At 38.3% G+C, this 13454-nt stretch overlaps 1 protein-coding gene across 2 annotated transcripts; it reads left to right on the forward strand.

The window, feature by feature from the left end:
- Window positions 1–50: 50 nt before the first annotated feature.
- On the forward strand, window positions 51–13387 carry ampd1 (adenosine monophosphate deaminase 1 (isoform M)). 2 transcript variants are annotated; one of them, XM_058390475.1, is made up of 15 exons: window positions 51–218; window positions 5211–5373; window positions 6104–6206; window positions 6817–6982; window positions 7439–7658; window positions 8006–8135; window positions 8238–8432; window positions 8622–8753; window positions 8976–9139; window positions 9467–9593; window positions 9937–10100; window positions 10375–10495; window positions 11605–11778; window positions 12040–12150; window positions 12449–13387. In XM_058390475.1, the coding sequence occupies exons 1-15, from the start codon at window positions 197–199 to the stop codon at window positions 12602–12604; spliced, it is 2148 nt and encodes a 715-aa protein (XP_058246458.1). In that variant the 5' UTR covers window positions 51–196; the 3' UTR covers window positions 12605–13387. The 2 variants fall into 2 exon arrangements, with proteins under 2 accessions (XP_058246458.1, XP_058246459.1); XM_058390476.1 differs by lacking the exon at window positions 51–218 and adding an exon at window positions 4521–4578.
- Window positions 13388–13454: the final 67 nt, after the last annotated feature.

Raw genomic sequence — 13454 nt, forward strand, 5'->3', positions numbered from 1 at the left:
AGAGCCTCCTGCGTTCCTGTCCACTGCTGGTACATGGCTCTAGTTACACTCGCCAGCTGATGTTTCTTATTGCAGCCGAACGCGGACGAGCCGTACACTTCCCCGCTGCCGGTGCACGGTGTGTATGTGTGTGTGTCTGTGAGCAGCTCTTCCTGTCTACAGCGAGAAGGTGCTAGTGTAACGACACACTGTCAACATGCCTAAGGTTCAATTGCCAGGTGAGTGTCTGACAGCACCACCACCCAGAAACCTGTTTAGAGGTTTTGCAACACAATTGTCTGTCTTTAAATTTTTTTAAATGGGTTGTGAAACTCCAGACATCACTGAGGTAGAAACCACAGGTTTGTTTTGGGAAATATCTTCTGCCACTATCAAAGCTTTTCTAGTTGAAAGAAGCCAGATGAGTCACTTGAGTTAAACTGATAAATAACCTTAGGTTTTCAGCTGGAACCCAAATGCAATTTTAATAAGCTTAGAAAAAGTGTTTTATTTTTATATATATATGTATATATATATCCTGTTTTTCTTTACATTTAACCCCAAGTTAATTTACTGTGTTTGGGTTCTGTTGTTGCAACTGGACAAGGAACTGTGCAATTTTTTTTTTTTTTTTTTTTTTTTTTTTTTCTGCTCGGCCATCGTACTTCCTAAATCTAGAAGATTGCAGATGCAGAAAAGTATTCTCAATCCCAATGCGAGTTATATTTAATGCAATATTTTTTCTTTGAAACCATACATTAAGGTAAAACTTTAGTATCTGATCTTCTACACCACCTGACAGTGCCGTAGTTTTCTCAGAGGAGCTTTTCAGTGCCACTCTTTTTTATACATCACCTTGCAAGTTATCATTTTAACACCTCTAACATTCACATCACGACAAATTAGATGCGTCGACTTACAAATAAAGCAAAATAAAATCCTCATATTCATACTAATACCTTAAAGACGGATTAATACTAGATACTGCACTTATACTACACTTAGTAAACAAATCAAGGGCTACAATAGGAAAGAAATGCTGGTCTGCTTGAGGCACAACCTTGGCGTTTAGTCCATACAGATGGAACTGGATCAGACAGGACGATCTTGGACACCTGCTCAGTCCCTGCTCGGGGACAGAGCAGTCTGATACCATGAAAAGGTAGAAGCCAGATTACTGTTTCACCCTCCAGTCTGGATAAGTTACATAAGAAAACATATTACCCTCTCGTTGAATGTGCTTCTGGGCTTCCATGGGCCATGGTCTTTATTTTTAGAGTTGGTTGTGGTGCCAGAATAGTCAGCTATTTTACACAGTCGTAAGCCCTGGGGATTTCATTTGTAGGTCACAAAATCCATTTACAATTGGGTCATTTGATTTTGCTTAAAGATTCCTAATGCAATTAATTCAATTTAGTCTTAATTGCTAGGATTAAGCTGTGACTGTGCTGGATTCAGGACGTGGATCGATGACCTTTGCTTTAGTGTTTCCTGTACTCAAAAAATCTCTCCTGACTCGGCTAATCATTAACCTTTTTGTTGCTGGGTTTTTTGGACGTACATGTTGGAACAGGGAAAAAGAGCACAGGGGTTTTCCAAGACTGGAAAATGAGAATCACTGCTTCTTAACTTGCCTCTTTTAGAAAACACAAAAATGAGTTAACAATTATACAAGTGTATTAAGGTGATCAGTTTAGACCTGTAGAGCAGTGTCTTCATTCAAAATCCAAATGAGAAAGCTCCATATTCTGCATACATACTTTTTTTCTGATTTTATTATAACCTTGTTAAGTCATTTATGAGCTAATTTAGTTGTATTAGAGAGTTGGAAATGAGAATCTGGTCTGCATAGTGGTGCAGCAGGTAGCTCATGTTCTCCATATGTTTACATTGGGTTTCTTCTGGGTTCTCTAGGATAGAGATGGTTACCTTTAATCATGCTAAGATAAGCACAGTAAAGTATGCTAAGTGAAGCTTTAACCACTACACCTCTCAAGGTTTCTTCCTCAAATCATCTCAGGGAGTTTTTCCTCGCCACCGTCACCTCAGGCTTGCTCATTAGGGATAAATGTTAAGGATAAATATTAACTTAACTTTAAACTTGATTTATGTTTCTATAATTCTGTAAAGCTGGTTTGAGACAATGTCCATTGTTAAAAGCGCTATACAAATAAATTTAATTGAATTAAATATACCTTTAGATGACAAGGATTCTTCAATGATGATTAAGAGGTGAATAGACATTCAACTTGGAACCTTCTTACAGAAAACAAACCAAATATTTGGGTGAAGTAAGTTTTCTCCTTTGCATTAACAGTGCAGTAGGTGCACAAAGTATTTGAATTAAGTGTTCAGGTCCGATGAGACCTTATCTGGTTTTGAAATACCACCGTCATGTTTGTCATACAGAGTGACCAGAAAAGCAGCTGGATGTGTTTCCCTACTCCCCTATGACAGCTAAAGATAATCACAGCGCTGATGGATAATTGATATCTTTAGTCAATGATGTCACCAGTTTTTTGAGAGCAAAAAATAGAAACACTGAGAGATATTGAGAAAACTGAAGTGGCTTGGCATTCAGGGGCCTCCACCAGGCAAAGCTCCCATATAGTATACATTGTATAGTATTTTCGAATGAGATATTATATTACTGTAAAACCCCAGTGCACAGTTTATGTTCTCCGCCAGATTCCTCCAACCTTCCAAAAACAAGCAGGTAGATGGATTGGCTGAAGTAAATTGTGGACATGCGTGTGTGCACGGTGCCACGTCCCTGTCAGGGTGTATTCCTGCCTCGTGCACAATTTCCCAAAGCTAGGCTCTGTACCCACCCTGACCATGACAAAAGCAACTACTGAAGACAAATGAGTGAATATTCTCAGCATGGCTGGGAAATTTTCATCTTACATACACTTAATCACTTTACATTTCTTTTTCATTTGCCCTTTCTCCATACCCTCTGTCCCTGTGTGACTGGGACATTTACTGCCTCAGAGGAGGGACAGCGTAAGTATCGGGGATTCCCAAGTGAGGGGGGTGCAAATTTGAGCATGAACTGCAAGTTACACTGATCTGGCATAACATTATGAGCACCGACAGGTGAAGTGAATAACACTGATTATCTCCTCATCATGGCGCCTGTTAGTGATTGGGATATATTAGGCAGCAAGTGAACATTTTGTCCTCAAAGTTGATGTGTTAGAAGCAGGAAAAATGGAAAAGTGTAAGGATTTGAGTGAGTTTGAAAAGGACTCCAAGACTGCAGCTCTTGTGGGGTGTTCCCGGTTTGCAGTGGTCAGTATCTATGAAAAGTAGTTTAAGGAAGGAACAGTGGTGAACCGGTGACAGGGTCATGGGCAGCCAAGGCTCATTGATGCACGTGGGGAGCGAAGACTGGCCCGTGTGATCCGATCCAACAGACGAGCTACTGTTGCTCAAATAGCTGAAGAATTTAAGGCTGGTTCTGATAGAAAGGTGTCAGAATACACAGTGCATGATGGGTCAGGATTGTTTTGGCAGCAAAAGGGGGAGCAAGACAATATTAGGCAGGTGGACATAATGTTATGCCTGGTCAGTGTACATCCAGTTTTACCATGCACCAAACTGCTAAAGTGGCAAAACATTGATATGACCTTGTGGGAAAAGATGGAGTTTGGTGGCTAAGGAGTGGTTTGTGTGCTGTAGGGGAAGAGTGTGCTTTCCCTTTGTTTATTGTTCACCATCTGCATATAAGGGCTCTCTCCAAAATACAATACATTATGCTGTGCCAGGAATGTTTTTTAATGCTTTCCTCTCATTTTGTGATTGGAATTATTCCAGCTGTTATGTTTTTTATTTTTGGAGACACTGGTTGAGCCCTTTGTAGAGGTGAACAGATAAATGGAGCGAAGTTCAGATAAACATTCATCACTCTAAATATTTTTTTATTTAAAGTATACTGTAATTGCTTAATGATTGTATAATAATGATTCTGTAGTAACTAGTAACCTAGGTAGTCAGTCAAGGTAAGTGAATATGTTGTATAATATTGTACAGTGTGTGTTATTGTATATATATCATTATTTAATGAAGTTTCTGGCATGTGAGGTTAAACATATTCAAGATGTTATGTATTCAAATAGTTTTTGGTTTATTATTACTAGATAATTGAATGACCGAAAACCTTTTTGATGATTCCTGAAGGTTTAGCGTTACTGGGACACCAACAGTTTCACTTTTTATAGTGTTCAATCCTGAAATGCTAAGAAAGGGCAATATTGTGTGCTAAAAGATAAAATATTAACAAAGGTATTCACATGTTAGTCACATAATTAGTCGAATGGTGATCTAAAACAAACAGCAACATGGAAAAAAGCAGCTATCAAGTCCATTTTAGTTCCAGATTTTAACACTATAGAATGTTCAAGGCACTGTGAATTAAGTTGATGGAATACAATTTATAATGCACTTGGGATAACATCACTGTTTTTGACTTACATGTAAAAGTGTTAGTGTGGGATTAACGCTTTTCCTCAGTCTAACCTGCTGCCTCCCTTTCTCTTCATCCCGGCTGATGGATCCTGTATGTTTGCTTCTGGGCAAACACATTTTCAGATAAGAGTAAGTATAAGCACCTGGCTTTGCCTTTCGATGCATTATATCCCAAGAGACTCGAGCAGTTAGAAGGGAATCACCCGTCCATCATTTTTATTCATTTGCTCATTCGGTATTTTAACCTAATTACATGACCAAATGAATAAACTAGGTGGCATTGCTGTCATTTGGGTCATTTCATGTGTAGCTGAAGTGCATGTGAATTTCATTTAGATTCCCTGTGATTTTAATAGATCGCCATGTAAATCTCTGCATGGCTATGACAAAGGTTAGGTCCCTCTGTCAGTACCAGCTGTTGATGTTCTGGCTTCATTGAGGTGTCATATTGCTCCATTATCTGCTTTGCACACATGCCTCAGATTAAGTATTATTTTAAGTGGTCCCAAAATATAGATTGGTACACGCTCTGCATTTTGCTAGCATATATGAATCACGACTGAATTTAAAAAGAATAGCATGTTTTGTAGTTGCAAAGAAACAACTTGTTGCTTGGTTTTGTCTTTGCCTTGAAGAACTTTAGCTTTTCCTTCATCCATTATCATCAGTCTGCTGATGCTGATTACACCAATTGGTTCTGAGTGTTTGTGGTTTAATGCAAAAGTCATGATAGTAAAAGGTATATGATTTTTTTCTGTTAGAAACCGACGAACACATGCGTGCATTCGCTGAGAAGGTGTTCGCCTCTGAAACCAAGGATGAAGACGTCCGTGAGGAGATCTCCATCTTCGGAGTGGCTGACTGCCCCATTCTCAACGAGGAGCTGGCACACCATGTGACCATGGATGATGATGCTGAAAGACGGTGAGGGAAAACAGTACAACGTGCAACGACAATAAAGCATGCCTTGCCAGCTGTATATTCTTTCATTAAAATACACTAATGGCCGAATAACCAAAGCACCCAAATGAGGTTCTTCCCCAAACTGTTGACCCCAAGTTGGAAGCACACAATTGCATAGGATGTCTTTGCATGCTGAAGCATTACAATTTCTCTTTAGTAGAACTAAGGTGACCAAATCTGTTCCAGTATGACAATACATATGTGCACATGACAATATGTACAAGACATTGTTTGCTAAGGTTGGAGTACAAGAACTCAAGTGGCCTTGCATAGTGCCCTGGCCCAACTCTACACACTCTCTAGATACAGTCCTGCTAGTCCTCATCTGATCTAGCTATCATGTCCCTGCAATTGCACCTTGTTCAGTTTGCAAGCCATAATAGCCAACTTGGTTGAATTAACAATCACACATTGACACAGTGACACACTTTCAGTTGCTGTGTCACTACTAAACTTCCTAGCTAGGAGCAAAACTTTGTAACTGAACTTAGGAACTAAAACTTTATAAGATCACCGCATACTGAGGATGTTGGTGGAAAGAGGAAGATGAAAGTTCATTCTCAAGCCACTTTTCTTTTTTTTTTCTGCACTGGTACCAAGCTTAAAATAGCATACAACAAAACAATTAATGGTAGGATGTCATTTTTTGACAATTCCTCTTTCGTTACCTCTGATATGGACTCTCTCTCAGCAAGAAACACATCCTGCGCTCCCAACAACTGGAAGAAACACCAACCTATCTCGAGGTGCCTCACTTCCAGAGGGTGACCATCACAGGAGACTATGCTGCTGGGGTACGTTTACATTTGCCAACTTCTGGGTCTGATGATGATAAAAAAAAAAAATACAACAAAAAAGCAGGAACATTTCATAAAGTTCTGGTTCCTTGAACATTTTTAAGCTAGGAGTCATGTGTAGTCAGTTTCCCTATTCTCCCCAATGTAAAGCACCTGAAACCAAACTATGTTTTAGGAAGCATCATGTTTGTAAATGAAATATACATGACAACTTCCTACACATTACTGACTTCCAAAGTGCTTTTCTTTGGAAGAGTAATGAATAGTAAGAACATGTGCTTAGGAGCTGGAGGTCTGTCTGAGATCCTAATAGGATCCTAGCCATGACATTTTATCTCTTTGCAGAGGAAGGACACAAGCATGAAAGCTGATTTGGCACTGTGAAATTTTACCTCATCTCTCTCTGTTCATCAGTATGTGAATATGTACTGATTAATTGCCAAATAATGCTTTAAATCTTTGTGCAAAAAACTGCCTTTTTCCACAAAATCATTTGTGTTACTAGGCAATTTCACTAGTGACAGCTTTAATACTGCTGCAAATTATAACTGCCCTATCAAATACTACACTAAAGCACTCAATCCGTAACAGTCTGTTTTTCATTCAGGTGACAATGGATGACTTCGAGTTGGCCTGCAAGGGTCTGTGCCGTGCTTTGAACATCAGGGAAAAGTACATGAGGTTGGCTTTGCAGAGATTTCCCAACACTGTGTCTCAATTCCTGCGTGAGATTGAGGGGGAGAAGTGGAAACCTGAGGATCAGGTGCAGCCAGGTAGGAAACAGACCAATCTAGTACTTATCGAATATTTTATTTTATTTTTTGTTTAATTATGCTTTATACCACATCGCTGTTGAATACTATTCTGATTGGTGTTGATTAATTTTATGTACCAGTAGCTCTGGGTTTATATTAATGTACTCATTTCTGAAGTAACAAATTACACAGGGATTTTTAGATAAGAAATATAAAATATCTGTATATAATGTATATAATCTTTAATAACTAGATTGTTTTTACTATTGCCAGCATTCTGGAATCTTCGGGAGCCATATCCGACTGCCTTTGTAAATGATTACTTTCCTGTAACAACACACCGAAAGTTTTCTTTTATTTCTTACACAAAACAACGCAATGTTTAGGTGGAGCTACTGCATCTGTGGTATTTTCTGCTCAAAGAACATGCCTAGATATAACATGCCTACATACAGTCTGTTTTGTGTGCGGCAGTCTTCACTTCACCTCCTAAACCCGGAGAGGATCCTTTCAACACCAAGTCTCTGGCTGCTAACTCTGGCTACGTGGCTCGCATGCGGAATGGCATCATTTATGTCTATAAAGACGAAGCAGCTGCAGATAAAAAACAGCCCTTGCCATTGCCTGCTCCTGACTACAACACCTTCATTGATGACATGAACTTCCTCATCGCCCTCATTGCCCAGGGCCCAACGTGAGTTCCCCAGAATGTTGATAGTCTACAGCAGGGGTATCAAATCTTCTCCGCAAAGAGCTAGCATGAATGCAGGATTTTATTCCAATTAAGCAGGACCCACACCTGATTCCAGATGTTTAATCAGTTGATCTTGGTTTTCATTATACTCGGGTGTGGCTTGACTACCTATACTGGCCCTTTCCAGATAAGAAGATCGAAGACCTCTGGTCTATAGTATAGTAAATAATCACAGTAATTACAGTGGCTTGAGAAGTATTTGTCAAGGATATTAAAAATGTATTGAATAATTATAAATGCATTAGCTTTCATGAATATTACAAGTTTATTTGATTGGGCCTTTTCAGAAAGACGTACACTCACCGTCGTCTGAAGTTCCTTATGTCCAAGTTTAACGTGCATGAGATGCTGAACGAAATGGAGGAGATGAAGGAGCTGAAGAAAAACCCCCACAGGGACTTCTACAACTGCAGGAAGGTACTGCAGAGCTAAAGATCTAATTTTTAGCTTTTGTACAGTATATTGGCCACTGAAAGTTTTTGTCTGCATTTAAGTTCCACATTTCTTCTTTGTCTGTAGGTCGACACTCACATTCACGCTGCTGCTTGCATGAACCAGAAGCATCTTCTGCGCTTCATCAAGAAGTCCTACCGAGTGGATGCTGACCGAGTGGTGCATAATATCAAGGGCAAGGACATGACCCTGAAGGAGGTCTTCGCCTCCCTCAATCTGCATCCCTATGACCTGACCGTGGATTCACTGGATGTGCATGCTGTAGGTTCTACTCTCATAGCAATGGAATCCATATAGCTATTAAATTAGATTAGAAAATTGCTATTAAATCTGTTGATCCATATACGCCTCTGCTCATTTAAAGGGTTCTAAAATTGTTATAACCCCTGGTGATAATTTGGCACCTCTGACTTTTAAACTGTCATCTGATCCTCAGTCATGTTCCTGCAGGGTAGACAAACCTTTCAGCGCTTTGATAAGTTCAATGCCAAGTACAACCCCGTGGGTGCCAGTGAACTGCGTGACCTTTATCTGAAGACTGAGAACCACATTGGAGGAGAATACTTCGCCACCATCATTAAGGTGAGGAGTTCACACAGTGAAACTGCCAATTCCCAAAAAGTTATCATCACCATTTGGATGTTCTCCATCCTTCACTTTTGTCTGAGGAAGAAATTTATTTTATTTATTTTTTTTCATAAAAACAAAACAACCAAATAAACCTCCAAAAACTTTAATAAAATCTAATCACATTAGCTGATGTAATGTGTGATCAACCAATCAGCTTGGATATTTATGCCACAGGAAGTAGCCAGCGACCTCGAGGATGCTAAGTACCAGTATGCTGAGCCTCGCCTGTCCATCTATGGTTGCAATCCCAATGAGTGGATAAAACTCTCCAGCTGGTTCAACAAGAACAGGGTGTTTTCCCTTAACCTCAAGTGGATGATTCAAGTACCCAGAATCTAGTACGTTCTGACATGCTGATGTTTTGTGAAATAAACAAATAAAATCTGTATATGTCCATACACATTCATCCTGATATCCTACAAAATATGGTAGAATTGCATGTCTTTTTAAAGTTTTAATTAATTAATTAAAAATGGTGTTTTGTCTACATTTACAGTCAACAAGAGTCTGATCTTTATTTAACACTTTTCTTGGTCGGTGTATAATTTTAAACATCTCTTCACGCTTATTTTAAAGTAGAATATACCTCACATTTTAATCCACATCCAATGTTTTTGCAGTGCCTAATAGATTTACAATCCTGATTCTGTTGTCTTTTCATCCAGTGACATTTTCAGAGCCAGGAACTTTGTGCCTCACTTTGGGAAAATGCTGGAGAATATTTTCATGCCCATTTTCCAGGCCACTATTGACCCACAGTCATACCCTGAACTGAGCATCTTCCTGCAACATGTAAGTGACTTAGAGTGAGAGTGTTAGACAACCTAAAGTCATTCATAAATACAGAATACAGATAAAGTCACAAAATAAATAATAAGTAGTTATTGTGTTATCCAACCTCCTACAATCCTAATTTGACACTCTCAGACTCAGCAGATGGTTGTACATGACAGATACGTCAGAAATGTCATGAAGAATGGGCAAAGCATTCTTGTTATCTGTGACAACATTCGTGAAATCTAACATTTCTTTTTCGCCCCTGCTTAAGGAGATGCAAACTTTTTCACCCAACTATCTGCCCTACTGTCTGAACAGCATTATGGGTACAACCATCTTTACTTTATTGTGCCTACAGATCACAGGCTTTGACAGTGTTGACGATGAATCCAAGCATAGTGGTCACATGTTCTCCACCAAGAGCCCTAAGCCAAACGAGTGGGACAATGTGAAGAACCCATCTTACACTTATTACATCTACTACATGTATGCCAACATTGCTATGCTCAACCAGCTGCGCAAGTAAGTGTCCACAAAACAGAAATTGTAGCATGAAAAATATCAGGCCCACCAGTGCTATGCAATTAATGGGTTTGCTTTGGGTAGATAAATCTGTTGTATGTAGTTTAGACCAGTAGAGGTCCTAGACACCTAATAGAGCTGACTAGACAACTCTATTTTGTATATCTCTACGACAGTCCGGGACTAAATTTGGACATCCTGGATGTTTGTATATAGATTTTAAGTTTTTATATATATATATATATATATATATATAATTTTTTTTTTTTCCCAGGGAGAGAGGAATGAACACGTTCCTGTTCAGGCCACACTGTGGAGAAGCGGGAGCTATCACTCACCTGCTGGCTTGTTTCATGACAGCTGACAACATCTCTCACGGCCTGAACCTCAAGAAGGTTGGTGTGTTACTTGTCCATATTATCAGGTGGAACCAGCTGTATTCATTCTGAGAACTGGTACAGTGTTGGGTCAGAATTTAGCATTCATGCAGGTGACCAGAAGCTTGTTAAGTTGCTAGGATTGTCAGATTGCTTTTGGTGCTGTTGAGCATGGCTGTTAACACTGAAACCCAGATTGAATTAATAAAATAAATAAAAAATAGATTCAAAATGATTATATGGAATGATCTTTGGTACCAAAAGCATGTCTGTAGCCAGGCTATGAATGATGTGTATAAATGTATGTGTGTGATGTATATAAATGTGTGTGTGTGTATATGTGTATATATATATATATAATATATATAATGACAGACTATAAGAGAGTAAAAACATCAACTCTAATGTGGTGTTAACTCTAGCCCTAACCATTTTAGTATATTTATAACAAAAATGCAAGCACAGTTCAGACTGTCACTAATCATCATTCACAGCCTAATATGAAAGGAATAAAACACTTTGGAGGTGTGCTAAACATTTGGAGGTGTGCCATTATAATAAATAATCAATTATGAGTTTGGATGGTCAGATATGAAGCGAAGTGACTGTTATCATTCTATAGTGATTAATTTCCTGTAACAGCATGTTCCAAAGTGTTTATTTCTCTTATAACACAGCTATTTAAAATATTAAAGGAACAGGTTTTACCCTGACTGTTACAAAGTACTCGCGCTGGAGACTCCTGTCAAAAATGTTAAGTAATTACCTTCTCACAGAAAACATTCAACAACTGCACACAAATTTTAAAATCCATTTCTGCAGAGTCCCTGTTTAGGTTGATCGAGAATGATTGTATTAACGTTAACCAGTAGTTTTGCAGGCAAAGCAACCACCTTATCTGGTGTTATTAGCTTAGAATTGGGGGATTTTGTGAGGTTCACAGGATCCATGTGAATCTCAGAAGCTCACATCCCAGTACATGCCATTCAAAACCAGTGACCTCTTCCTGCTGAAGAACGTTCTTAGCTATGCTGAGTGATGAAAACTGCCAGACTCTAAAACTATAATACTGGTTTGGAAGTCATCCAACACATACAATATTTTCCGTATATTTTTCTGTCCTACAGAGTCCAGTTCTGCAGTATCTGTACTTCCTGTCCCAGCTCCCCATTGCCATGTCTCCTCTTAGCAACAACAGTCTCTTCTTGGAGTATAACAAGAATCCATTGCTGGAGTTCCAAAAGAAGGGCCTGGTGGTGTCTCTGTCCACTGATGACCCCATGCAATTCCACTACACCAAGGTAAGCTGTGAGTGGGCCAGAAGAAAGTCACCCTGATTCATACAGCAACTTATGTACAGTCATTATGAATACGCATGCTATTAAGTCCATCAAAATCAAACCAAATCTTGTCATTTCTAACCAACAACTAGAAATAAAACCCTACAAATAATGTCACCACAACTTGAAGATCTTTATATTAGTGCTATTGTATATTATAGTAGTATTTGCAGTGTAATAGTACCCTGAAAATGATAAAGTAAATGTCTTTCTATCCTTCAGGAACCCTTGATGGAGGAATATGCCATTGCAGCTCAAGTGTTCAAACTTAGCACCTGTGATATGTGTGAAATTGCGAGGAATAGCGTCCTGCAGAGTGGCCTGTCACATGAGGTAGGGTTTATTGGTTTAGGTTTTATGGCACACTGATTTGACTGACACATGACTAGGTCCATGTGAATAACAGCTGCTCGTGGTCAATAAATAAAATGCAATAACTTTATAGACATGTCTTATGTTTGTATTTTTCATTGGTAGATTAAAAGTAATAACCAATACTTTATTTTTTAAAAATGCTTTATTTATATTTAGAAATGCTTAAAACATACATCTGTGTGTGATAAATAGTACAAACTGATTTTGCTGTACTACTTTTTCTATTTTTACAACCATTTCAATCATCCCGCTACAGGAAAAGGTTCACTTCTTGGGTGATAATTATCTGAAGGAAGGTCCAGAAGGCAACGATATCCGCAAGACAAACGTGGCTCAGATCCGTATGGCCTATCGCTTCGAGACTCTGTGCTATGAGCTCAACCTCATTAAAGAGGGTGTCAAGGGTGACTAAATGGTTATAAAATCTTGCTCTCTAACACACACACACACACACACACACACACACACACACACACACACACACCCCAGTTCTGCCTTGATCTTTAGCACTTTGTATACTGAGTAAAATGGTATATATAACAGCTCACTGTGGATTTTCTATTCAACAAACATGACATGCACTAAATAGCACTAGGTTATGCCCCGCAAACTGTTTTTTATCATTATATATATATATATATATATATATATATATATATATATATATATATATATATATATAACATAAGATTGCATAAATTGTGTGAAAGTATAAACAGGAGAAGGTGTTCATTTTCATACAAGTTTACATAAACTGCAGTTCCCAATGTCAGGTCCTAGGAATCTCCAAGGATTCTTTTAAAGACCTCAAGGTGATAGACATCATCGTCGTCCATTACCAAAATCTTTATAGTATCAAATTTTGAGTTTGGAGTCAATGTAAAAGTGGAATGTTTGAGAATAAAAACAATGATGGCCCACACAAACAATATTCAATTCAATTCAATTTATTTCTATAGCGCTTTTAACAATGGACAAGCAGCTTTACAGAAGTATAGAAACTTTTTTTTTTTTTTTAGAAAGTTTAAAGATATTTCATCCCTGTTTTATCCCTATTTTTGACATTTATGTTCATAAAAATGAATCTGTGATACATTTTGGAAAACTGTTACCCTGTAATAATACAAGCAGGTATTAATGCAACTGTTGAAAGCCTTAAAAAAAAAACTAGTTTGAGTCAATAAAATTATAATGAAATAAATAATTAATGATGTTGTGTTTTTATTCTTTTTGTCTTGGTGAAATGTCTTATTGCACACCAG

The sequence above is a fragment of the Hemibagrus wyckioides genome, linkage group LG05 (genome assembly GCF_019097595.1).
Source record: "Hemibagrus wyckioides isolate EC202008001 linkage group LG05, SWU_Hwy_1.0, whole genome shotgun sequence".
Classification (NCBI taxonomy): domain Eukaryota; kingdom Metazoa; phylum Chordata; class Actinopteri; order Siluriformes; family Bagridae; genus Hemibagrus; species Hemibagrus wyckioides.